Source organism: Somniosus microcephalus, unplaced genomic scaffold (assembly GCF_052327205.1).
Source record: "Somniosus microcephalus isolate GS21.2 unplaced genomic scaffold, FLI_Smic_1.0 unresolved_chr1, whole genome shotgun sequence".
NCBI lineage: Eukaryota > Metazoa > Chordata > Chondrichthyes > Squaliformes > Somniosidae > Somniosus > Somniosus microcephalus.
The window spans coordinates 138,575,205-138,602,683 of NW_028225179.1; the positions used below are offsets into that span (position 1 = coordinate 138,575,205).

General features: G+C 45.7%; 1 protein-coding gene across 7 annotated transcripts in view; it reads right to left on the minus strand.

Moving 5' to 3' along the window:
* LOC147096002 (protein PRRC2A-like) overlaps nt 1–27,479 on the minus strand; it is a 143,313-nt gene that overhangs the window by 18,675 nt on the left and 97,159 nt on the right. For 5 of the 7 annotated variants that reach the window (XM_085974963.1, XM_085974961.1, XM_085974959.1 and 2 more), the window contains 10 exons: nt 24,263–24,411; nt 21,566–21,734; nt 19,654–19,739; nt 18,297–18,533; nt 11,701–11,934; nt 10,060–10,146; nt 7,387–7,488; nt 4,221–4,392; nt 2,186–2,301; nt 529–665 (listed from right to left, as the gene is read on the minus strand). In XM_085974963.1, the coding sequence (XP_085831089.1) occupies nt 529–665; nt 2,186–2,301; nt 4,221–4,392; nt 7,387–7,488; nt 10,060–10,146; nt 11,701–11,934; nt 18,297–18,533; nt 19,654–19,739; nt 21,566–21,734; nt 24,263–24,411 (1,489 nt within the window). The remainder of the gene's footprint in view (nt 1–528; nt 666–2,185; nt 2,302–4,220; nt 4,393–7,386; nt 7,489–10,059; nt 10,147–11,700; nt 11,935–18,296; nt 18,534–19,653; nt 19,740–21,565; nt 21,735–24,262; nt 24,412–27,479) is intronic. The other 2 variants (XM_085974962.1, XM_085974960.1) reach the window with 2 other exon arrangements.

The window sequence follows — 27,479 nt, forward strand, 5'->3', positions numbered from 1 at the left end:
TTTGCTGGGTTCCAAGTCTCAGGATAGTGATCTATGCTGGGTGGCTCAAGAATCTCAATTTTTTTTCAACCGCATCCGTGACCAGGCTGTGCCAACTTGAAGACGCCTGCATGACTGCAGATGGCTCGTTTACAGGTCGGGTTCAGGAACCGTGGGATATCGGGGGGGGAGGAGAGAGAGAACAGCAAAGAAAGTCCCCACAGCCTCAATATTAAACTTCCTTAATATTAAACTGAGTAACTTGTTTATACTGAATGCAATGAAAGAGACTCTAAAAGGAGGGTCTGTACAATTGAACACAGATAAAACTGTATTAAGGAATTACAATGCAAACAGTGAGCTCTGGCCGAGAGTTACAACCAAAGAGTTACCATGTCCGAGTGCATTTATACTTCTGTTCTATTTATCCCAGTGTGTCAAATCAGTGACACGTTTAAAGGGTTATTTAAAAAGGGGCAGACCTGTTGAACTTCGTGGTCTTCTGCTCTTATTCCGAGGCACAGACTGCAATGACTAGGAAAGCCTTACCTGAAAGACTGGAAGGAACTGAACATATCCTGTGTTTGGGAGACGGGTGTCCCCTGTCGGATGCCAAGAGCAGAAACCTGGGCCTGGCCCTGAAGAGGAGTGTGAAGAGGAAGCGTGATCTGCTGTGTCGGCATCGCCTGCAATGCAACAGAATAGTTTGCAACAATTCAACCTCTTTTCTGGTCCAGCTGCTTGAAAGTGGCTTTTTCTTTTTTTTAGAAAAAGGAAACATTTGAAGAGCATTAAATAATTTTTGACAAATTCTTCATGAGTTGTTCAAAGAAACTGGGGTAACAATTCGCAATACTGGTTACGTCACCGCTTGTTAACACGGGGTAAACCAATTGTGATACCAAACTAGACCATGAAGGCTCCAGGTTTGATCATTGGTCTGCATGGAATTAGACGGGGAAGCAGTGGAGGTGCAACAATTGGCCTCGGTAGCGCTGGGCTAGTGAGAGGAAAATCAATGATCACCATCCGGTTACCACACCCCCTCCCCGCCGCTGGAAAGCTGATTAGCTTCAGTTGCAATGCCCTCCAGTGAAACTCATCAGATTCCCCAACAATGGAGTTTATGGCTGGGGCAGACCCGGTTTAAAAGAAAAAGGATATTCTCAGACCCCCAGCCTCGACAATTCTGGTAAGCTTAACTTGTGTGCGCGCGTGCACACACGCACACAAAACCTGCACGATGGGAGCACGGAAGCTGTAGCTCAGTGGGTAGCACACTCGCCTCAGAAGGTCCTGGGCAATGGTCCCTTTAAGCTGCGCAGCCTAGCGCTCTGCGGCTCCCGCGCAGCCGGCTCACCGGCTTTTAAATAGGAAAAACAGGGCATGCGCGGTACTTTGAATGGGCCGCGCAGCCCCTTAAAGGGGCCACGCACCCAAAAAAAAAATTAAAGGGAACATCAGTCGTGTGTTCACGTCCCACTCCAGTGAATTGAGCAAAATTCTAGGCCGACACTTCCAGTACTAAGGGAGTGCTGCACTGTCAGAGATGCTGTCTTTCGGATGAGGCGTTAAACTGCGTGTAAAAGATTGAAAAGCTTGGGAGTTCTCCCCCAGTGTCCTGGCCAATATTTAGACCTCAAACAACATCACTAAAAAAAGAGATTATCTGGTCATCATCACATTGTTGTTTGTGGGAGCTTGCTGTGCACAAATTGGCTGCCGCATTGCCTACATTACAACAGTGACTACACTTCAAAAGTACTTCATTGGCTGTAAAGCGCTTTGGGACGTCCCGAGTGTGGTGTATGTGCCTTTAAGAGCCCCAGGTGTGCTGTAATGCCGGTAATTGCCACTCGGGCTATATAAGCCTGTATATTGTGTATATCCGTTAGAACCCCCCCCCCCCCCCCAAAAGACTTTGCTTAGTAAATACCTATGAACCAACTCCTGTCTTCAGTGTCCTTATCAACACACGGACACTACACCAAGGTCATGAAAGGCGCTGTATAAATGCAAGTTTTTTTCCCTTCTTTTCATTACAAAAGCACGTGTGGTTGCAAGGACGAAACCTATTGAAAGAGAAAGCTGAAATCTGTCCCAGAGTCCCTCTACATATCCGATGGCCTGTTAACAGCACCGGGACCACACTGGCAACTGCACACACCAAAACCCACAACACAATAGGGGATGACGAAGCTCTTACCCGCGAGAGTCCAGACTGGAACGCCTGATGCTGGGAAATGGAGGGAGGCATTCCGCGAGGCTGGCTTCCATAGAAATGACTTTCCATGTAGCAAGGTGGAATCTGGCCACTTGGCGCTGTAGGGGGTGGGAAAAATATTGATGATTTTTTAACTAATGAAATAGTTCAGTGTTCTCTAGATCAGAGAGAACACACAAGCTCTGTAAATTAAATTCTGACATTGCAGGGAGCCGTGAAGAGCTGCGAAAGACCAAGAACAGTGTTAAACCCCTCAAGAAACCCTTGGGCTCAGCTCAATTACACAGAGTCTACAGCGATGTAATTACTTCTTGTTTTGTGCAATTAAATTAGGATGACAGGTGCGGCGGAGTACTAAGAATATAGCAATTATATCCAATGGGGAGCCAACAATACAATTGCCGTTCTCTATAAAGGGAAGCAGCTTTTTATAAAAAATTAGCCTACTTTAGAGGAACCAAGCTGTTCCTTTAGGATGATTTTCTACCAGCAGATGGTGCTGCTGCACAGTACAAGCAAACAGTATAATCATTTAACTGTATAGCATCCGACCCCACCAAAACAAGAGAATGCTACTTTACTGTTGACAAATTAGATTTCTAAAAAAACTGAACAAAGAGAGACATCTTTAACAGTTTTTAATAGGTTGCTCCCTGATTGCTTAGTCAGTAAAGGCTTCGTCCAGTGAACAGCTGAGCCATCCAAACCAGGACAGTCCCAGGTTGCATCACTGGGCCGTGCTGAGTTCCTAGGCTCAGCTGGGGAGACAGCCGGTTTGGGGGAGGGTGCTACAATTCAATTTGGGCTAGGAAGGTAGAAAATTGCTGGGATCCATGCTGGAAAATTGCCTGTGTGTGAACATTGGGGAGGACCAGGTCAGGCTGGGCTCTGATGCCCTCGGTCACTAAAAACCCTACGGATACTCACTAGTCGTGGCTCAGTGGGTAGCATTCTCGCCTCGGAGTCAGAAGGCCGTGGGTTCAAGCCCCACGCCAGGGCGTTGAATGCATAATCCAGGCCGACACTCCCAGTGCAGTACTGCGGGAGTGCTGCACTGTCGGAGGTGTTGTCTTTCCTCGAGACACTAACCCGAAGTCCCGTCTGCCCTCTTGGGTGGGCGTAAAAGGCCCCATGGCACTATTTCGAAGAAGAGCAGGGGAGTTCTCCCTGGTCTCGTGAGCAGTACTTATCCCTCAACCAACATCGCAAACAGATTTTCTGGTCACTGCTGTATGTGGGACCTTGCTGTGTCATGTTTCCTACATCACAATAGCGACTATACTTCAAAACTATTGGTTGCAAATTGCTTTGGGACGTCCTGAGGATGTGAAAGGTGCTATAGAAATGCAAGTCTTTCTATTTATCAAGATTCACACGTGGGTGAGGTACTAAAGGGTTACCTGCACAGCATTGGCTCATTCAAGAGAAAAGAGGGGGGGGGGGGGGGGGGGGAACAATCAAAACACCCTGCCCCAAAACAAACAAAAGCAAAAGACCACAGAGGCTTAAAATCTGAAACAAAATTAAAAAACACTGAAGGGGCTCAGCATTTGTTGAGGTAACAAGTCAAGTCGACATTTCAGGCTTAGGACCCTCCTTCAGAACTAAAAAAAAAAATTAGATAACGAGCATTTAAAAATTAACAAAACAGAGAAGGGGGAAGTTAGAAAAAAAACAAACCAAGGACACATACAGAAAAAGAAACAGAATGACCTGAAAAGTGTTTAGGTAGAGAACAGGAGATGGTTAAATGGTAGAAGTGACATGCGGAGACGACAATGGGCATAATCAGACAAATCAAGGAAATAAAAACACCCAACATAATGCAGAGTGTGAGGACAACAAAAGGGGGATAGATAAGTGAATTAAGGAGCACAGGAAAAGAAAGCAGGAGCAGGAAGCAGAGAGAGGGAGAACAAGTGGGCAGGGAGCAGATAGGGAAGAGAGAGTGCGCACAGATAAGGGGCAGGGGAAGGGAACAGTATAGGCATTACATCAAAGTATTGAAATACTGAACCTGAGAGGGTGGCAGATGGTGCCACAGAGGCCACAGGTATTGCTGGCATGGAGGTGACAAAAGAATGGTAGCCGCCAGTAATCTCGGGCACGTCTGCATTGGTCACACTAGCAGCAACATCTTTTTCTGTGACACCCGGCGATTTCTCCCACGCTTTGCGAGCAGACTCCATCTGAGGAGGAAAGAGAAAGATCAGCAAAATAGCCTCTTTGATACTAGCCATGTTAAAACTATACTGCAGCCACCACTGTTAAAGCAGGCCCAGCGCTATCACGAAGATTTCCTTAAAGGGAAAAGGCGGACGTGGAAAATTTAGGTGCACGCGAACTGTGAAGAACACCCAGTGGTGCAACTGTAGATTCTGTCTTCCAAACTTGTACCTGGAGACAGTAGTTTGACAAGAGGGCGAGGTGCTGGTGCTGCGGATAGTTTGTGGTGCTGAATTAAAACATCCACAAGCAAGTGCATCCCAGAGTGTACCGGGTTAAGTGAGATTTTTCCTTTACTGTATTGGTATCTGGTCAAGAATTCCTTTTTATGGGTACCATCCTTTGCGATGAGCTAGCTGCATGTCTTTTTCTCAAGGTGTGGGAGTAACTTGTAGGACAAGATCAGGGTCCATTATCAATCTTTCAACAATACAAGACTGTGGACAAAATGGGAAGCCTGCAAATGTGAGGCATTTAGGGTATAAGCCAGACACATTGCAACAAGAAATAAAAGGTAGCATAGCAAAAGCAGAGAAGTTAAAATTGAAGAATTAGAGGTACGTGACAAATCTAGGGCTAATATGGAAAACAAAGTGGAACAAAAGGCTAAGAGAGGGTATGAAGAATGACTCGCAGGTAACAAAGGAATGCTATGTATATAAAAAAAGTAAAATAATTAAAAAACCAAAGAGTAGGGCAATACGATGAAAATGGAAATCTTATGCAGGATGAAGGCACAGCGGAAATACCGAACGAGTACTTTATCTTGGTTTGCACGGAAGTGTGGCAGAGTACAAGAGGAGAAAGTGGAGCAATTAGAATAACTACAGATAAAGAAATAGCACTGGAAACAAATGGTGGAGTTCACAGTGGAAGAGGCATTGAGCTCTTGACTTGCATCCTAGAATGCTGAAGGACAGCGGAGGCTCTGACCACACTGGGATGTTTACAATGAAACATCTCTGTTCAAGAAGGGAGAAAGGGATGAACCAGGTAACTATAGACCAGTCAGCCTAACATTAACAATGGGCAAGGTTCTCAGGGTCGTAACAGTTGGGGAGGATGGGTGAATACTCACTTAGAAAGATACGGGTTAATTAGGACAGCCTGCAAGAATCTGTAAAAAGCAACAGGAGGGGGTAAATATCAGGTCAGACTCACAGCCGGAACTCCAGCCCCACCACACTTCCGGCAGTGGAACAAGGCTCCGGGAATTTCAGATCCCTGATGTTCAAAACTATATGGGGTTTCAAAATAAAGTAAACTGGGGAAAACTACTTCCACCAGTCAGCATATTGGTAACTAGAGGGCAAAAATTCAAATCACAAGAGGGGAGGAAAATTTTTTTTTTTTTTTTTTTTTTTTTAAAAAAGAGGCTTTGTTAGCACATGGAATGCCCAACCAGAACAGCAGTGGAAGCAGAGTCTACAACTTGCTTACTTTTTATTTTATTTTTTTTTAAAAAGGGAAGTAGTAGATAACCATTTGAGAAGGAAACATTTAAAAAAGATTTGAGGAAAGGGCATGGGAATGTGACTTTCAATGAGCAGGAACAGGCACGATGGGCTGAATGGCCACCTCCCATGCTGTAAAATCCATAAACGTTGCTTGCATTCTGGGTGAATCCTGTTTGTACCGAGGAATGAATGCGAAAATCAGCAGTAACACTACGCATAGACCGATGCTCAAGAGGAGCAACCGCAACTTTCTTCATATTCTCCGATCAACCTCACTACTTGCATACACCCCATCACAAGGTCTTTGATTTAGTGGTTGGTGAGCAGGCTTGGTACGTGGCATTGTACTTTGATGTCAAGAACATCAAAGTGGCTGGCATGACCAAGCTGTCCCAGCCTTCCGCTACACTGAAGGCAATGTCCATTGTGTTGCCTACTAGAAAACATGGGATAATAGCAGCCGGGATACATTACCTGAAGACTGGGTACAAGCACGCTTGCTGCCTACCACGATTAGGTTGCAGAGAGGCAAACCGATGCCGATAAAGCTCTACACCGCCAAATGATAGACCCACTCACCATTCAATGGTGCATGCCTATGCTGGGATCAGGAGGATGATGCTAATGCGCCCCAGGTTGTATGGTGAATTGCGCTGTGCGCACTACGGCGGCACTCGAACTCCTAGCATCTGCTGTCCATCTGGCAAGGGCTCAAACTCGGGCTTCATCGATTGTCTAGCTGCCCATTAGTGACTAATGTTCCCCAGGAGGAGTCTCTCAGCGTCAAGGTGGCTCTAAAGTAATACAATTAGTAGCGGAAGCTTGGAACCAAGTCAAATGTTTGTGTGCAGGCTTGGCAATTGGATACCTGAGCCAGATAGGTTCACAGCATTCCCGGGCACTTTTGATGATCAAGCCCACTCACCTTCAGAAGTAAGCCCCAAAACCCTAAAACAAATGGTTCTATATAGCTGAAGCAGCTGTGGGAAGCTTGCCAGCGATCTCTGGTTTGCGGAGTAGTATTAGCTGGTCAAACTCGAGCACTACCTTTTTTTGGGGGGGGGGGGGGGGTGGGGCGGGGAAATGGGGGTCTCCTAATCCTTGGCTCTGACAACATGCAACTATGTTCTTTAAACTATGGTAAGAGGAATGTGTCCCGTAGGGACGAGTGTGTGCACTCCATGCTAGGCATACAGATTAACCCAGGGTATGGCTTCTCCCAAAGTAGAATTGCAGACTCAAACATGTTTCTGTGCGTGTTTAACAGGTAGCTGAGCACACACATTTTTAAAAAAGTCCACGGTTGTTCTCCTAGGGTTCCACTAGATCGCCATGTAAATGGCACAAAATTCAACTAAAAATTGATAAAATTCTTTCAGGATAAGTTTTAAATAGGCACTGATCTGAAGCCCTCTAATTCCTTGACAGAGTTGCTGATTAGTGACTTAGCCTAGTAGAACTGATTGCCCTTTCTCGTCAACAGTGAATCAGAAATCCTACCTTGAGAGTCAACTCATTGCTGGGGAGAGTTACAGGAGCCATCTCACTGTCCTGTGGTGGGGTCTCAATGGTGGGGACTGGCAGTGGGGCAGCTAAAGGCACCTGGGAAGGACAACATAAGAAAAATCAACACCCGACTCCTGATAAAAATAATGAGCTGACTAATATCCCATGCGGTCTGGCAGCCTACCTACACTCACTATCTAGGCTGACACACGAAGAATGGCCACTTAGGTGATTTAGCATACGATGCATTTGCAGCCCAGCAGGGATAAGCATCTTAAGCAGGGGAACAAAAAATAGGGAAAATGACCAAGAGCAGTGCAACTAAAATAGGAAAAAGGTATTCACTCACTGCAGATAAAATGTTACATTTTCATCACTACGAAACATGACTTACACAGGTTTGTCTAATAGAATTATCTGTGATGCACATTAAAACTACTGTCATTAAATCCTTTACCTGCCTCTTCTCGCTTAACAGCAACACATTTTTCAACAAAGACTTTTTAAACACGTACAGAATCATTGTTATTTAGGGATGACGGATAGTTGCTTGGCCATGCAAAGCACATCTTTATAAAGCGCTTTCTCTTACACCGGCCTCGTTTTAATTCAGATTGCGGCACCCACATCCTTAAATCCGGCTCCCTGGTCCCTAGCAAATGGGTCCATGAAGATGTCACCAGGATAAAGGAGCTGGATTTAGCAGTGCAAGGGTCAAAAGCGGGAATAAACACTGGCCAATATAAAAAGTGTCTTTACATTGCGTTTAGCGAGGTGCTTTGGGGTTGCCGCCAGATGTTCAAGACCCTCGGATTTGGGAGCCGGCGGCTCGGACACCCCACTAAACCCAACAGAAAAGTAGCCTTATTGTTGATAAAAATACACTGGTCAGATTAGCCCATTGTGCCCACTGGGCTGGCTTCACAATAGACTCCTGCCTAAGGGGGAGCGGGCTCGCTGTGTGCGCACACAACCAGAACAATTACTTGCAATTACCGCAGCCACTGCAATTAACTAGGAATTCTGGAAGCCCGTCTGTCTAGACCCCTGCAGACCCAGTATTTACATCAGAAAGGGGTTGTACCCTGCAAGCGTTTAACCTGGCAGTAAATCCACTAGTTTTGACATCTTGAAAGCCACGCTTTGCTCATTTAATGATGCCAGATCAATTTGCCAACAGCTGGAAAGCAGGATCTAGAGGAGGAAGTTGCATAAAAGGGAAGTGGTAAAATCATGAGCAGATTAACCTGTTCTTCTGCAGAGATTATAGTTGCTTTTACAAAGGAATTTAATTTGTTTGGATTCCAGGAGATCGGCAAACGTGTGGCAGCTTCCCTTTCGTTTATATTAAAATCGGGCTCCCTGTTCCTGCCAGCAGAATTGTAAACTCCTTGTTTCGTGGGGATATTAATCTGCCGCCAGGAAAAAAGGAGCCAGATTGAGCAGTGCAAAAAAAGGGGAGCCAGTTTATTGTCGTCAATCTCCCTGAATTTTAATTAAATGGCCCCATCGTGAAAGCACTTTGAGATAGTTGTTGTCCGTATTTCCTGAACTGAAAATCTCTCAAAAAAAAGGTGCAGCAATTTTGGTTCCATTCACTGCACACACTTCCGACTTAACTCAACCCCCCGTCTTCGAGACCAGGAACCTTGCAACTCCGTACCGTCCTTGCGCTCTCTTTCCTCCTATAATCTGCAGGCAGCTAAGACCCAAGCTTGGCAACACCCACATACCACTGCTGCATCGACCGCATCTTCGCTCCTGCTCCCGTCAACCGCGGTGGAGTCTTGCACCGTGAATGCTGGCTCTTCACCTACACTTTTGCAGTGGTCAGCAGTGGCACAATCACCTCCCCCTACCCCAAAACAAGTAGAACTCAAAAGCATACGCACACATTAAAAAAAAACACAGCTCCCTGCGATGGTCCAGTTAGTAAAAATAGCACATTCAGCAAGATCAGTAAGGTCTAAAGTTCTGGTTAGCAATGGGTGCAGCGATAGGGTTATTGCAATTGGCCTCAGTATCAGCGTGTTTGGGATGGGGGGGGGGGGGGGGGGGGAGGAAATAAAAGCCAAGGTTCCTGCTCCAAAGTGCATGTTTGTGGGCGCTGAATCAGGGCAGGATTGGGCTCCACACTCCATAAAAGAATAGCCCATCATGACCCATTCTTCAAGGATGAATATTTGGCCGAGTACCAGAATGCAATTGGTGGTTATGCAAACATATCACTGCAAGAGACAGCTTCTTCGGGGGAAAAAAATTACATTCCCAATGATTTTTAAGCCAGTTAAAAAGGCTACGGACCAAGTGCTGGAAAATGGGATTAGAATAGAAAGGGTTTGATGGCCGGCGCGGACACGATGGGCCTCTTTCTGAGCTGTATAACTATTACCTAGGCTCAGGCCCCTACTGCTACCCCAGGTCAGAGTTCAAACATGGAACCTTCCAGGTCTGCATGGCTCAGGTCGACAATGGGTAGTGTCTCTCAGCAACTGTACTGTCAGGGGATTATAAGTCTATACAGAGCACGGTACTAGATTGAAATTTTAGGCATTTTTAAAGTGTGTATGTGTGTGCGTGTGTGTAACCAGCTTATGAAGTAGCACTGTACCAGCAAGGAATTACAAAGGATGGGTAAGTGAGGTTTGCAGATCAGGCAATACGTACATCATTGTTGGCGGTATTCTGCAGGGTGCTGGGCGGTGAACTCGTGGATCTGGGCAAGGTACTCACAGCCAGACTGAAATCAGAATCCTGAAAAGGAAGAGGGCACAGAAGCACAATTAATCATCTGATGCTTACTGAAATTCAAAAAAATGGTTCTTTTGGTAATTGTTCAAAATAACAACCATCTCTCCTTTATATCAGCTTAGCAAAAACTAGCACATTTTCCAAGCTACACAAAAACATTTGGGACTGTCTGCTATCTCACCAGTGATGGCAAGTTCTCTCTCCATCTGGAGGTTCACGGCTCTGGAATTGGAGACCACAGCTCTCCACAATCTGTAGCTTCTGTACAAGTGGATTGTATCTGCCTCTCAAGTTACATCTGTCTGTTCAAGCACATCACGTCGCCCACATTAGTTCCCTGCCAGCTGATCCATCAAATCTTCCCCAGATGGTAATAATTTCAACTTTCCTTGTGACTCTGAATGTGCCAACAGCAAGTACTTTTTTTCTCACCATAATCAGCCTCAGCCCTTCTCAAAGTTGCTGTTTCGATCACTGTATTGTGTGCCAGCGTCAAGAGTTCCCAGATCAGGGCCAGCAGAGTTAGATGCAAATAAAGCTACCTCTGAAATGCTGTGGTCATTATGCATGGACATGCATGGCCAGTTAATCTGTTTTTGGTGCAATTGATTATCAAAATGTTGGCCAGAGTTAACAGGACTAATCCTTGCTCTTTGAATAGTGCCATGGGATCTTCAACAACTACAGGACCAGGCAGATGTCACATCTGGCAATACAGCACTGAATCAGGCCAGGTTTATGCACTTAAATCTTGGGTCTTGGACAGCTCTGACCAACAGGGCCAAATTGATGCACAAAATATGTTGGTGGGGCTAGCTGGAAAAAAAGGGGGCAACCTCACAGTATGGCATGATCTCATTGAATGGCGGAGCAGGCTCGAAGGGCCGAATGGCCTACTCCTGCTCCTATCTTCTATGCATCTACTACCTGGCATAGATGCACCATCCTCATCTCTGAAGAACAGAAAGTTACCGTAGCCGTGTCTTTCAGCAAGTTTATTAAATCATCAGTCTAAACAAACCAAGGTGGGTAGATGAGTTCAGATACAATTCAGCCATGATCTAATTGAATGGCGAGACAGGTTCAAGGGACTGAATGGCCTGCTCCTGTTCCTATGATTGCATACTCCCCATTTCAAACTTGAGGATCCTTCAAAATCATTTTCATGTCCTTGTATGTACTTGCCCCACTCTTTCTTAGTGATGATCTCCACACATCACAGTGTGTGCATTCTGACACTATTATTCATTCCCCATTCTCTTGACTTCACAGTTATTAAGCCTCTTCCCTATGGAAGCCCTGTCCTGGATCTCTCCAAAGTTTCAAAAGACTCCTCAAAAACATTGTTCAACCCAGACATTTCCCCCCACTCTTCCTCCTTTTCCCTTCTGCTTGGATTTCTTTACTTTATCCCTAAAGCACTTTGAGAAGCATTATAGAAGCGATAGTTGTTGCGGTGGTTATACCTGCCAATGACCAAGTTGAACTAGGATCCAAGGTCAACAGGCTCTGAACTTGACAATTTAAAAATCAAGTCTCTCCAAGGTGGTGACTCACCTTTGCACTCACACCAAACTGGATAGGCGGTACAGCGACTTCAGTCTCCAGGAGCAAGTCTGGATCAGGCTTTGATTTCGGCCTGCTGCTTATAGAAAAGCCAACAGCCTTTGCACCCCCCTCGGAACTCTCTTTATGCTGTCCTTCTCTTGCCTTTTTATTTTTCAGTGAACGCTCATTTCCGATTGGTCCAGGTTTATGCTCTTTACTCAACTCACTGGCAGACTCCTGAAACTAGATGAAACACAGACTCTTAATAGATGGTTTATAAAAGACAAAGAATTAATCCATCCTAGCATTAGAACCAAGAACTTGTACAAAAATGTTACGCACTACAATGTACTCCTCTTAATTAAAAGTCAATTAATCCAAATTATTTAATAATTCTACATTTTTAAAGCACCAAATTCCTGCCGTGCACAGTTATTGATTTTGCTAAATTCAAACGGTTGAATATTCCAGTTTTTAAGTACAAAATGCTTCTAATTACCAGGAACAGACTACCGGTGAATAAGTAACCGATTAGGCTAAAGCTCAGTTCGCAGGGCTGCGCCAATGTAGCTCTCTGCTAAGTCTGCAAGAGCAGGATGGCACGGCTGCCACCCTCCCTGGGGGAGACACACAGATGGCTTCTGGAGCCAAGTTTGTATAGAACTTAGTGTGCCAGCCTGTATCCTACCAGTCAGCAGCACCCTCCAAAGATCACTCCTTCAGAATCAAACCCAATGTTATTCAGGAGCGGAATTCTCTACACAAAGAACAGTGTACAGGAAAAATAAAAGACTGCTTAGGGGATGTAAACAAGACCTCTCAATGCCCATGTGCTTTTCAGTGTCATCATGAACATCACAAGATTACCAACTTCCCCCCCCCCCTCCCCACTTAGAAACACTGCATGCAGCTTAAACACTTATAAAAAGCAACAAGCTAATCCATACATATATTATCTAAAGATATATATAAAAATATGCGCCTTGGGAGTCCATTTATAGAACGGGATAGAATTCTGTGCGCTGGAGTGGACTATACATGTTGAACTTGTTGACTTCAGTGTGTGACAATCAGCCTCAGTGACACCTGGGCTGGCTAGGAAGAGAAATCACCCAGGGCTTCCACTGTGAAGTGGACCCTGCTGTAAAGAGAGTGGCACATGTACAGACACTGGATGAGGGAAAGGATCATGTTTTACCTCTGATGTCACCCACCGTGAAATAGTCCTGCCCGCAATACACTCAGATCAAGAACGACTATTGTGCAAGATACCAGGGAAGCTCTGGTGGCCATGCAGAAGGGTCAAGAGCATGAATAAGCACCTTCAGGAGAGGAGGCGAGAATAGCGAAGGGAAAACAAATCCAAACACAGCAAGGCATCAGCTGGATTCCTCTCCCTTTCCATTACCAGTATTAAGACATAGCCAATGAGAAAATGCATTCCCTAATCCTGGAAGTTCATTAGCTGAACCACTGTACACCACGACTCAACTGTATTTTGCTGCTGGACTGGTCATATGATTATGTACTTTGACAGATAGAGCCAGCTGTACTGTAGTTTAGCTTCTGGCCCGTGGTCAACTCAGTCCCTGATGTCGGTGGAGTTCAGTATATAAAATGCATCAAAGCAGGGCTCTGAGCAGCAGCAAAGCATCATCACTATGAGCCAGTGCTTACTCACAAAAAGCAGTATTTGAAATCTGTGTGTTAAATGTAGTTGGGAGAAACATGCTCAAGGCCATTAGGCTATCTATGGGTGGGCTTCAAGCAATCACTCTGCTCGAAATAATTGATCCACATTTGCTACAGATATCGGAAACATAATTTCTACAACATGCTCCTTTTAATTTGCTCCTGTCTAGAGCCAAGCAAAATCCTTAAGTTAAAGGGAGATGGGAGGGTTTAAAGTCTGGACAGTGCTTCATTTGTCTCTTTCACCAACCCCCCCCCCCCCACCAAAATCCCCCACACAAATCTCAGCATTGAAGAACTTTGAATGGGCATAACTCAAATTCACAGCCAAGGCAGAATTATTAGTCAGGACATAGTCTTTTGAATTGGCCACAATGTACACAGTAAACATGTAGTTAAATAAAAACCATAATTAATGAAGGAATTTTTTTTGCAGGGCTACAAGGAAAGGGCAGGGGAGTGGGGCTAGTTGAAGTGCTCTTGCAGAGCCAGCACGGGCTCAATGGGTCAAATGGCCTCCTTCTGTGCTATAACCATTCTATGATTCTAAAATTACTCCACTGTTCATCCTTGGGAGCCTGTTCTTCATTACAGTTGCTGTTACCCCTCACTAGCCACTTCCCCTTCCACCCATGAAAAGAAACACCCCCATGCCGCCCACTTGCACATATTATAAACACACATTCCTAAGTATATATAGAGTCAATAGGGGAGGAAAGAAAAACTGGAATTGTAAAACAAAAACGTAGAAAGTAAATTGGAAGGACAGAGGAATCAAGGAGGTTTGTCTGTACTAAATGGTATATACTTCAATGCAAGGAGTATAGCGAACAAGGCAAATGAGCTGAGGGCACAGGTAGGTTCTTGGGATTATGATATAGCTTTTACAGAGACGTGGCTGAAAGAGGGGCAGGTATGGCAGCTCAACATTCCTGGTTACAGGATTTTCAGACGGGATAGAGGGGGAGGTAAAAAGGAAGGGGGGTTCGCGGTATTGATTAAAGAAACTATTACAGCTGTGAGAAGGGATGATATGTTGGAGGGATCATCAAACGAGGCCACATGGGTTGAATTGAAAAACAAAAAAGGGGCGATCACACTGCTGGGAGTGTACTAGACCCCCAAACAGTGAGAGGGAGATAGAAGAACAAATATATAGACACATTTCTGAGAAGTGCAAAAACTATAGGGCAGTAATAGTAGGTGATTTCAACTACCCCAATATTAACTGGGATAAAATTAGTGTGAAGGGTATAGAGGGTGCGGAATTCCTAAAATGCATCCAGGAGAACCTTTTTAGCCAGTATGTAGCAAGCCCAACAAGGGAGGGGCAGTTTTGGATTTAGTTTAAGGGAACGAAGCTGGGCAGGTAGAAGGCGTATCAGTGGGGGAGCATTTTGGTGCTAGTGACCATAATTCTGTTAGATTTAAAGTAGTTATGAAAAAGGACAAGGATAGACCAGGAATAAAAATTCTAAATTGGGGAAAAGCAAATTTTGCTAAGCTCAGGGGGGATTTAGCCATAGTGGACTGGAAACAGCTACTTGAAGGTAAATCAGTGTCAGAGCAGTGGGAGGCATTCAAGGAGATCCAGAGGGCTCAGGCCAAATATGTGCCCTTAAAGAAAAATGGTGGGACTAACAAATCTAGAGCCCCCTGGATGTCGAGACATATACAGGGTAGGATAAAGAAAAAAAGGGAGGCGTATGACAGATACTGAGGGCTAAATACCCCAGAATCTTGAGGAGTACAGAAAGTGCAGGGGTGCAATTAAAAAGGATATTAGGAAAGCAAAGAGAGAGCATGAAAAATTCTTGGCAAGTAAAATCAAGGAAAACCCCAAAGATGTTTTATAAATATATTAAGAGTAAGAGGATAACTAAAGAAAGGGTAGGGTTAATTAGAGATCATGAGGGTAATTTGTGTGTGTGGAGGCGGGAGACGTCGGTAGGGTTCTTAATGAATACTTTGCGTCTGTTTTCACAAAAGAGAGGGGCGAAGCAGACATTGTTATCAGGGGGGAGGAGTGTGAAATATTAGATGAAATAAACAGTGAGAGGGGAAGTATTAAGGGGTTTAGCAGCTTTAAAAGTGGATAAATCCCCAGGCCCGGATGAAATGTATCCCAGGCGGTTAAGCGAAGCAAAAGAGGAAATAGCAGAGGCCCTGACCATCATTTTTCAATCCTCTCTGGCTTCAGGTGTGGTGCCGGAGGACTGCTAATGTGGTACCCTTGTTTAAAAAGGGAGAAAAGGATAGACCGAGTAATTACAGGCCAGTCAGCCTAACCTCGGTGGTGGGAAAACTATTGGAAAGAATTCCGAAGGACAGGATAAATCTTCATTTAGAAAGACATGGATTAATCAAGGATAGTCAGCACACATTTGTTACGGGAAGGTTGTGTCTGACAAACTTGATTGAATTTTTTGAGGAAGTAACAAGGAGGGTAGATGAGGGTAGTGCGTTTGATGTAGTGTATATAGACTTTAGCAAGAATTTTGATAAGGTTCCACATGGCAGACTGGTCACGAAGTTAAAAGCCCATGGGATCCAGGGCAAAGTGTCAAGTTGGATTCAAAACTGGCTCGGAGACAGGAAGCAGAGGGTAATGGTTGATGGGTGTTTTTGTGACTGGAAGGCTGTTTCCAGTGGGGTTCCACAGGGCTCAGTACTAGGTCCCTTGCTTTTTGTGGTATATATCAACGATCTAGACTTGAATATAGGGAGTATGGTTAAGAAGTTTGCAGATGATACTAAAACCGGCTGTGTGGTTAATACTGAAGGAAGCTGTAGACTGCAGGAAGATATCAATAAATTGATCAGGTGGGCAGAACAGTGGTAAATGGAATTCAATCCGGAGAAGTGTGTGGTAATACATTTGGGGAGGGCCAACAAGGAAAGGGAATACACATTAAATGGTAGGACACTAAGTAGTGTAGAGGAACAAAGGGACCTTGGAGTACATGTCCACAGATCCCTGAAGGTAGCAGGCCAGGCAGATAAGGTGGTTAAAGAAGGTATATGGAATGCTTGCCTTTATTAGCTGTGGCATAGAATACAAGAGCAGGGGGGTTATGCTTCAACTGTATAAAACACTAATTAGGCCTCAGCTAGAGTACTGCGTGCAGTTCTGGTCACCCCATTACAGGAACGATGTGATTGCACTAGAGAGGGTACAGAGGAGATTTACAAGGGTGTTGCCGGGAGTAGAAAATCTTAGCTATGAGGAAAGACTGGATAGGCTGGGTCTGTTTTCCTTGGAACAGAGGAGGCTGAAGGGAGACCTTATTGAGGTGTATAAAATTATGAGGGGCATAGATAAAGTGGATAGAAAGGACCTATTTCCCTTAGCAGAGGGGTCAAAAACCAGGGGGCACAGATTTAAAGTAATTGGGGGAAGGTTTAGAGGGGATTTGAGGGGAAATTTCTTCACCCAGAGGGCTGTAGGGGTCTGGAACTCACTGCCTGAAAGGGTGGTAGAGGCAGGAACCGTAACCACATTTAAAAAGTACTTGGATGTGCACTTGGGATGCTCTAACCTGCAGGGCTACGGACCAAGAGCTGGGAAGTGGGATTAGGCTGGATAGCTCTTTGTTGGCCGGCGCGGACACGATGGGCCGAAATGGTCTCCTTCCGTGCTGTAACTTTCTATGATTCTATGATCGATTCTCACACATCTAGAATCCTAGCTCCAGCTTCATATAAAACCAAATGTGTTTGCTTTATTAACTGACCTGCCATTTATCATGGAGTAAAATGAGTTCATGCCGATACCAGTTTTAAGCTTATTTTTTCACCCAATACAACTTGCATTCATAGTAATTTGCATCCTTTAAATGTACAAAAATGCCCCATGCTGCTTCAGAGACAACATCCAAAAAAATGGACATCAAGCCAAATGAATAGTTATGGGAGGAGGTTGGGGGGGGGGGGGGGAGTGCAACCATAAACTTGGTCAAAGAGGTGGGTTTTAAGCAGGAGAGGGAGGCGGAGAAGAGGGTTTTAGGGAGGGAATCCCAGAGCATGGGGCCTCGGCAGCTGAAGGCACGGCGGCCAATGCTGGGGTAAGAGATGGAGATGCCAGAGTCAGAAGAATGGAGAGTACTGGGAGGGTTGTAGGGCTTGAAGAAGTTACAAAGATAGGGAGAGACATGGCCATAAAGGGATTTAAATACAAGGACAAGGATTGCTGGAGGACTGGCAGCTAATGTAGGTACCTCGTCCAATACATGGATATCACTTTTTGTGGCACGATGGCCAGAAATGATTACAAGAGAGTGATTTGAAAGTTTTTGCATAACTTCTGTAGACTAATCGTCTACTGCTCTGGCTAGATGTCCAAGCACTATTAGTTTTAACTGCTTTGCCACGTCGTCTGAACATCAAAACCCAAGGTCCCATCACACACCACATTAGAAATTCTTCACACCCTATGGTTAATGAGGTTTAACGCTCTAATGCCTTTCCCCAAACCTATGTGGAGGTGGTTTTTTTTTTTTACATTGCCCTGCACCATGCAAAATGGAAGGCCCTGCGTTTGATTGCAGTTTGGGGTGGGGGCACAGAAATAATCGGCCAGATCTCTTGCTCCAAATCGCTCTCCACAGACCCTAAATGGAAAATAAGCGTGTGCTTCTGCAGAGACACAGAGACAGACGGCAAGAACGGTATCAAAATGGCTGTGATTCCCTCTCCTAAGCAAAAGCCTGCTGAAGCTCACTGTTTAGGGTCACACAAGAATGGCTACCGGGAATGGGGAATGAGGGAGGGGGGGGGGGGGGGGGGAAAAAGAGACAGAAGGAAGGACGGTCCCAAAAGTGACCGGTGACCAGTAGAATAAGCACCTTCAGGAGAGGTGCTGTGTGACAGACAAGGTGATTAATAAGGCCAAGTCATGAGAGCAAGTGCTATACCTTATTTTCTTTCAGCGCTCCTGTCCTAGCAGGTCTCTGTCTCTGCTCTTTGGGTTCTGGGAGCTGGTTTTCTGCCGATCGCATCTCGATCACTTTTGTGCCGATCCGGTTAATAAGCCCAACACGCTCCCCGGTGTCTGTTTTCAGGCTGCCATCTGGAGAACTACGCTGCGAGGAACTGGTTGAAGAGACCTGACAGTCGCTGCTCAAATCCACCCCACTGTCAGTCTGGCTGGCCTTGAAACAAAGGGCAGAGAGATACACGCTGCAGTTTAATCAAAATACATAAACTACACTGTCCTTTTAAAGTGCACGGCACCAACTCATTACCTTTTTCTAGGCAACTGTACATCATGGCCAGTTCCTTTAGCCATCAGTCGTTGCACTCCCACTTGCAAAGCTAATTAACCCTTCAAGGAGTGGAGAAGCATTTCTAAAAGCAAATCAAGTCTACTATAACACTTTCCTCCCCTCCTGAAGACATTGGTATCATTCCGTGGAGGCCAGTTGCTCTCCAATAGCTCGCTTGAGTGACCATTCTCCAGGCATGAGCCTAGACAGTGAGTGCCAGCAGGCTGTTCAACCTTTGGAAAAAGAGGGGGGGGGGGGGGGGAAACCTCATCATTCTCCATCTGACATCTAAACACCTGCACTTTGCAGCAAGGGCCACTGAATAGCAACCAGAAGCAGGAACCCTGGCCGATTTCCTCCCTCCTCAGCCAGAGGCTCCAAGACCAAATGAAGCACCTTTACCGCCTTAATTCATCACTGATGTTCAGAAATGGGGTGGGGAAAAAACAAAACAGGGTGTTTAGGGGAGTGGGGGACCGAATGCGGTTCCTTCTGGTTTATAGGGCTGCATTTATGAGTTGTCGGGGGAAGCAATGAAACATTGTGAAGCACTTGCTTTGTATGTTTGCGACTCGAAGTGTTTGTGGGGGGGGGGGGGGGGGTGGGGGTGTCATGGGATCTTTAAAATCTACCTAAACAAGCAGATGGGAGATCGGTCTGCAACTGAGGGGGACAAATGCAGAGCCTGCTCCCAGGTACTGCCATATGCACCCATGTGCTACAGTGCTCCTCTGGTCATTTTCCTCGTCAGTGGAGCTTGAACCCAGGTCAATTCCTGCTCAGCACCTCCCACACGGTAAACGGCAAGCAGCTGCTTTGAAACAACATGAAGGGGATGGCCACCGCCACACAGTCTACCTTGCCTGTTTTAATCAGTCGGGTTGCAGAAAAATCAGATACATGCTTGCATCTGCAGATTACTCCAGAAATACAATCTCAAGTCAGAATAAGGAACTGCAGCAGGTTCGCTCCCGTGACCGCCAAGAGTTTGGGGAACGTTTCTTACCTCAGCACTGGCTGCCTCTGCAAAGACATTCAGAGGTTTGATCCAAGTATCCAGACCCGAGGCTGCTGGAGGACTCAGGGAGCCAACTGCAACATTGGGGGGAAAAGTTATTATTTTTTTACTTGTTTTTAAAAGAGAAAACCACAATGGACTTGGTACTGAGAGCAAAACTAGATTCCTGATCTCTCACAGAAAGTACAGTGGAACTCATTATCCACAAGCTAGACCAGTGGAGTTGGAGACTTCTGGATGTTTTTTTTTGACTGCTGCGTTGAATCTTTTATGCACATTAGATACAACCTCTACACCCAGTGGGCTTCATCAGGTCACGTAGGGTCTTTAATGCAGATTATGCTGCCACTTCTAAATGGATTGAGCCCTTTATTGGCACTGGGCTGCATTTTTGAGTTGGGAGTCAGCTGCAGCCATAGCTGCCAAGTTCTAGTATCACCAAGGGAGGGAGGGTAAGCCTCATTATAAAAGAAGGAATTTGCATTTATATAGCACCTTTCATGACCCCAGGATGTCCCAAAGTGCTTTACAGCCAATTAAGTTCTTTTGAAGTGTAGTCACTGTTGTAAGGTAGGAAAGGTGCCATCCAATTTGTGCACAGCAGGACCCACACAAAGAGCAATGAGATAATGGCTGGATAATCTGTTTTCGTGCGGTTGGCTGAGGGATAAATATTGGCCAGGGCACCAGGGAGAACTCCCCTGTTGTTCTTCGAAACAATGCCATGGGTTGTTTTACATCTACCTGAGTGAGCAGATGGGGCTTTGGTTTAACGTTCCATCCAAAAGCCTAGATTTCGCACTCAAGTCTCCGGAATGGGACTTGATCCCACAACCTTCTGACTTGTAGGCGAGAGTGCTACCCACTGAACCAGAGCTGACAACCCAGTTTTCACTGTAAAATTAAATTCCTAACAGCGTACAAGTGGGATGAGTTTTGGATTGTAAAGCTGCGGTACAAAAGGGATCTGGGGGTCCTAGTACATGAAACACAAAAAGTTAGCATGCAGGTACAGCAAGTAATTAGGAAGGCTAATGGAATGCTGGCCTTTATTGCTAGGGGGTATGGAGTATAAAAGTAGGGAGGTTTTGATGCAACTTTACAGGGCGCTAGTGAGACTGCACCTGGAGTACTGCGTACAGGTTTGGTCTCCATATTTAAGTAAGGATATACTTGCATTGGAGGCAGTGCAGAGAAGGTTCACTAGGTTGCTTCCTGGGATGAAGGGGTTGACGTATGTCTTATGTTTTTATGTAAAGACCTGGCATAGGAATAATAGCCAAATGGCTTCCTCCTGTGCTGTGAACTTCAATGGGACTCGAGACTTGATCCAGAACACGAGGGAAGACCAAAACCCCCAAATTACATTCGTTCAGTGCCAAATGTAGAATCGCTGCAAGGATCTCCATTCAAAAACAATATTTCACCTTTAATGAAGGCTCAGATGCACGCCGGGCTGTCGAGCCATCAGTGCAAACAGCTCTCGGTAACCTTACTCGTGGCCATTCTTCACGTGGGAGTGGAGACAACAAACGTCGAAGGTTATCGGGTGGGGGGCAATCATGGTCAAACCCAATTTTGTCCTCTCCTAACATTCACACATGTCCCCTTGCGAACAGGATGAATTTAATAATTATGGGGAACCGAAAGCCAGAGGTGTTTTAATGCAAAACAGGGGCACTTCAGCCAGAATGCAAGCGCCGCTCGGCAAGCAAAGACATTCTTGGGACATTGATGGGGGTGCTGTTCGCTGACAAATAACTTGCCCAAGCTTTCCTCTTCAGAGTTTGAAGTACTTACAGGTTCCCACTTATACCATGGGAGAAATTTTGATTTAAAAAAAAGACTTCACATCCATGCCCTCACATTACCTTCCCATTCGCACTGCAGAGTGACGTACCGGAATGCGTGGTATTCCAAATCTGGGTTCCCAGATCAGTTGCATTAGTCTGCCCCTTGCAGCTCTCTTCAGGCTCGATGTTTGAAAGAGTCACCTTCTTTGACTGCTTTTTGGGGAAGCCGGGTAATGAAGGATGCAGAGAATCCATCGTGCAGATTTTAACAGCCTTCTGGTGAATGAAAAGCACATCACGCATTAGGGAGAATCAAGTACCATGAGCTACCCAACACAGGTATCACTCCGAATACTACATAGGCTTCTGCCTTACTGCCTGCTGCATGACCACGTCCCCCTCCACCTCTCAAACTCAGCTAGCAATCACAGCCTTCCAGCCCACTGGCATACAGCAGAGGGCTAAAGCAGCAAATCTTCTCTGCTCAAGGTTTCAGGTTCTACCCAACGCCGTCACCGTCATCTGCCAGTTTCAGATTCAGCCAGGAGGTCCAGACAATCTACCATAACTGCAGCAAGTTTTAAGCGGTTATATGTTGTGTGGCAACAAGGTAGTACAGAGTATCGCACCGTGGTACAGGTGTCTGTTCACTGCCCCCTAACAATCTCCCAGTCTCATATGTGCTGTTAGGCAAGGGTGGTGGTGTTTGGGGGGGGGGGGAAAAGAGAGAGCACGGGGAGGAAAGAGAAAGGAAAAACTAACTATCTCACCAGTGGAAAAAAATGTATTCACTCCTAGGATTACACTTGAGTATTTAAACAACCACAGGCTGGAGCCAGGGGTGAGGGGGGAAGAGAAGTTTTTTGGGGGGGGGGGTGGGGCAAGGAGCAGCTATTTCCCAGTTGTTGTAATTAAATGTGTCTGTTTTCTTGTTCCTCTATGTCTGCCTAGGCCTGGCAGCTATAGGCATCATCTTGGTCTCCACGGATTTTCCTGCGTGGCAGCCCCTCCAGTACCATGATGCAGCTCCAGGTAAAACCCTGCAGATCTGTTGCCTTTCTTAAAACAATTTACCAACTCCACGGCAAAGAGCACGAATATTTGCCACGACTGGGTTTCAGACCACAGAGCAACAATGCTCCAAGTAGTGGGGCCACCTCTAGAATCTCCAACAAATACATCGATAACTAGATTCTCCCATTTCCCCAAATTTTCTGCCCTCTTTTTCTGAAGCCCTGATCGATGCCAGGACATGATTTCGAAAACTAGCAGCCCCTCCAGTACCTCACTCAAGTGTTCCATTCTTCACACGTCAGTCTAGATGGTGGCTCCTTCACCATGGAGTGTACTACAGCCAAGCATGATCTTGTCCTCGGCCATCTCCCACACATGTACATTTTCCACCAGGCAGCGCCAAGTAGGCATCGTAGCTGATTCCGCTCACCCTGCCCTCAGCAATGAGGCCATCTGCGGCCTCAGTGTCTTTACTCACTAAATCACAGAGGACACCCACCATCACCTGTTCTTATTTTTATACACAGGCTGCACTCCCGACCAAGAGCCCGCCTCATTGCAGTCACATAGAAACATAGAAGATAGGAGCAGGAGTCGGCCATTCGGCCCCTCGAGCCTGCTCCGCCATTCAATGAGATCATGGCTGATCATCCAAATTCAGTACCCGGTCCCTGCTTTCTCCCCATATCCCTTGATCCCCTTAGCCTTAAGAAATATATCTAACTCCTTCTTGAATATATTTAATGAATTGGCCTGAACTGCCTTCTGTGGTAGAGAATTCCACAGGTTCACCACTCTCTGGGTGAAGAAATTCCTCCTCATCTCAGTCTTAAATGGCTTACCCCTTATCCTTAGACTGTGACCCCTGGTTCTGGACTCCCCGAACATCAGGAACATCCTTCCTGCATCTAGTCTGTCTAGTCCTGTTAGAATTTTATAAGTTTCAATGAGATCCCCTCTCATTCTTCTAAACTCCAGTGAGTATAAGCCTAATCGACCCAATCTCTCTTCATAAGTAATTCCTGCCATCCCAGGTATCAGTCTGGTGAATCTTCGCTGCACTCCCTCCATGGCAAGAACATCCTTCCTCAGATAAGGCAACCAAAACTGCACACAATACTCAAGGTGTGGTCTCACCAAGGCCCTGTACAACTGCAGCAAGACAGCCTTGTTCCTGTACTCGAATCCTCTCGCTATGAAGGCCAGCATACCGTTTGCCTTCTTAACCGCCTGCTGCACCTGCATGCTTACCTTCAGCGACTGGTGCACAAGGACACCCAGGTCTCGTTGCACTTCCTTGTCCCAATCTATTGCCGTTCATATAATAATCTGCCTTCCTGTTTTTGCCACCAAAGTGGATAACCTCGCATTTATCCACATTATACTGCATCTGCCATATTGCCCAACCTGTCCAAATCGTACTGGAGTTTCTCTGCATCCTCCTCACAGCACACACGTCCATCCAGCTTTGTGTCGTTTGCAAACTTGGAGATATTACATCTAGTTCCCTCGTCTAGATCATTAATATATATTGTGAATAGCTGTGGTCCAAGGACCGATCCCTGCGGTACCCCACTAGTCACTGCATGCCACTCGGAAAAAGACCAGTTTATTCCAACTCTTTGCTTCCTGTCTGCCAACCAGTTTTCTATCCAAGTCAGTACCTTACCCCCAATCCCAAGTGCTTTAACTTTACACGCTAGTCTCTTATGCGGGACCTTATCGAAAGCCTTCTGAAAGTCCAAATACACCACATCCACTGGTTCTCCCTTGTCTATTCTACCAGTTACCTGCAGCAGATGCTCTTCCTTTTTGCGACGCTCATCGTCCAGGATTCTCTTCTGCCGCTTTGAAAGGACGCGGGTGAAGCCGTCGTTTAAGGGAGATATGGTCTCATCATCTGCAGAAACTGCTGGGTGATCATCAATGATCACTACACCTAAAATGTGGAACAAAAGATTTTTAAAAATTAAAACCACACGATGGCCCAAATGGCCTCCTTCTGTGCTGTTCTATGAGTCAATGAAATAGAAAATCATGTCAGAGGGAGAAGAGGGGAGGCAAAGAGGGGACCAAAACACACCAACATGATGCAGATTACCAATGGCGTGGAGGCTTAGAAACACACACACACGATATACAAGTCACCCTTGGCACACTGTCATGTGTGCAAGCCCCTCTCCACAGATTTGAGCACATAACCTAAGCTGGCACTTTAGTGCAGCACTGAGGAAGAGCTGCACTACTTGAAGAGCAGGGGAGCACTCCCGGTGTCCTAACCAACATCTGTCCCTCAACCAACAGTGCTAACAGAGATTATCTAGACATTTGTCTCATTACACACTGAAGTCCCACAAAGGGCAAACTAACTGCTGCTTTTGCCTACATTACAACAGTGAAAGGCACTGTAGAAGTACAAGTTCTTTCTTTCACATCGGGATTAAATGGCTTGTAACATTCTAGACTTTGCACTACATAGAAATTAAACTGAATGATGTCAGCTTGGTTCGATTGATGGCACTCGCCCCTGGGTGAGAAGATTATGAGGAAGAGCCGGGGAGTGGGACTAACTGGATTGCTCTTCGAAAGAGCCGGCAGAGACTCGATGGGCCAAATGGCCTCCTTCTGTGCTGTACTATTCTATGATTGTGGGTTCCAATCAAGGGTTGCGTGCATAATCTAGGCCGACTTTCCAGTGCAGTATTGACGTGCGCTGCCCTTTGAACAAGATGTTAAACCAAGGTCTTACATGACTCTTGGAGGTTCTGGTGGAGATTAGAAATTGGAAGGTGCGCAAGTTTACCCACAATCCTTGCTACTAGTGACCTCTGATGCCACAGAATGCCTTCTGCATTTGCTGATAACAGCTTTAAAGTAAGCAATTGTGTGAAGCATGAGAGATGGGATACTTTTTATTATTCGTTCATGGGATGTGACCGTTGCTGGCATTTATTGCCCATCCCTGATTGCCCTCGAGAAGGTGGTGGTGAGCTGCCTTCTTGAACCGCTATAGCGGTTTGGTACAACAGAGTGGCTTGCTGGGCCATTTTAGAGGGCGGTTAAGAGTCAACCACATTTCTGTGGGTCTGGAGTCACCTATAGGCCAGACCAGGTAAGGATGGCAGATTTCCTTCCCTTAAGGACATTCGAGAACCAGATGGATTTTTACGACAATCCGGTGGTTTCACGGACTTCGTGATACTAGCTTTCTATTCCAGATTTATTTAATTAACTGAATTTAAATTCCACAGCTGCCGTGGTGGGATTTGAACTCATGTCTCTGGATCGTTAGTCCAGTAACATAACCACTGCACTGCCGTTCCCTCATTACTACACATTATAAATGCAAGTATTATAAAAACATAAAGCTGAAAGAATCTAATTTCATTCAGTATCAATGTGGAGGTCACAACACAAAACGAGTGGATGACCTTCCACATCTTCAATTATCAGGATCATATCTGAACATGGCACTCTCATTCAGAGCAATCAATGCAGCAAGAGCAGGAGCCTGATCTGCTTTGTTGAAAACCCATTAAACTCTAACTGCGAGAGTAATCTCATCTCAGGGTCAGATGAGCTCAAGCACAAGACCAAAGCTTTGATAACTGATGGGAGACCATAGAGCTGCTGTGTGCAATTTTCAATTTGCCATCTTCAAGCAGCAAGTGTTGTCAGAGACACAAAAACGTTGCATCAACCAGCCACGCTATTCAAAAGGATATTTGAACTAGCCATTTATTTGTTTCCTTCTTCCTTCCTAAAGATGCCAACCCCTTCTGGGCAATGTTCCCTGTAAGCTGCACTTTGCTCTGCACAGCCGGTTTCTGTTAATGCACGGTCCCTTTAAATTTCTGCGCATGCGCGAGATTTACAATGTAACAAAAAATAGGAGCAGGAGTAGGCCATACGGCCCCTCGAGCCTGCTCCGCCATTCAATAAGATCATTGCTGACCATCGACCTCAACTCCACTTTCCCGCCCGATCTCCATATCCCTCGATTCCCCAAAAACCTCTCTCTCTCAGCCTTGAATATACTCGAAGACTCAGCATTCCCAGCCTTCTGGGGCAGAGAATTCCAAAGATTCACAACCCTCAATGACGAAATTCCTCCTCATCTCAGTCTTAAATGGCCCATTCCTTATCCTGAGACTATGCCCCCTAGTTCTAGACACTCCAGCCAGGGGAAACAACCTCTCAGCATCTATCCTGTCAATCCCCCTCAGAATCTTGTATGTTTCAATGAGATCACCTCTCATTCTTCTAAACTCCAGAGAGTATCGGCCCATTCTACACACACTCTCGTTGTAGGACAGCCCTCTCATCCCAGGAATCAATCTAGTGAACCTTCGTTGCACCGCCTCCAAGGCAAGTATATCCTTCCTTAGATAGGGAGACCAGAACTGTGCACAGTACTCCAGGTGCGGTCTCACCAAGGCCCTGTACAATTGTAACAAGACTTCCTTACTCTTATACTCCAACCCCCTTGCAATAAAGGCCAACATGCCATTTGCCTTCCTTATTGCTTGTACCTGCAGGCTAGATTTCTGTGTTTCTTGCACGAGGACACCCAAATCTCTCTGAACACCAACATTTGAAAGTTTCTCACCATTTAAAAATATTCTGTTTTTCTATTCTTCCTACCAAAGTGAATAACCTCACATTTCCCTACATTATACTCCATCTGCCACCTTACTGCCCACTCACTTAGTCTATCCATGTCCCTTTGCAGACTCTGTGTTCTCCTCACAGCTTACTGTCCCACCTAGCTTCGCATCATCAGCAAACTTGGATACATTACACTCGGTCCCTTCATCTAGGTCATTAATATAGATTATAAATAGCTGAGGCCCCAACACTGATCCTTGCAGCACCCCACCAACCTGAAAAAGATCTGTATATCCCTACTCTGTTTTCTGTCCGTTAACCAATCCTCTATCCATGCTACTATGCTACCCCCAACCCCATGAGCCCTAATCTTGTGTAATAACCTTTTATGTGGCACCT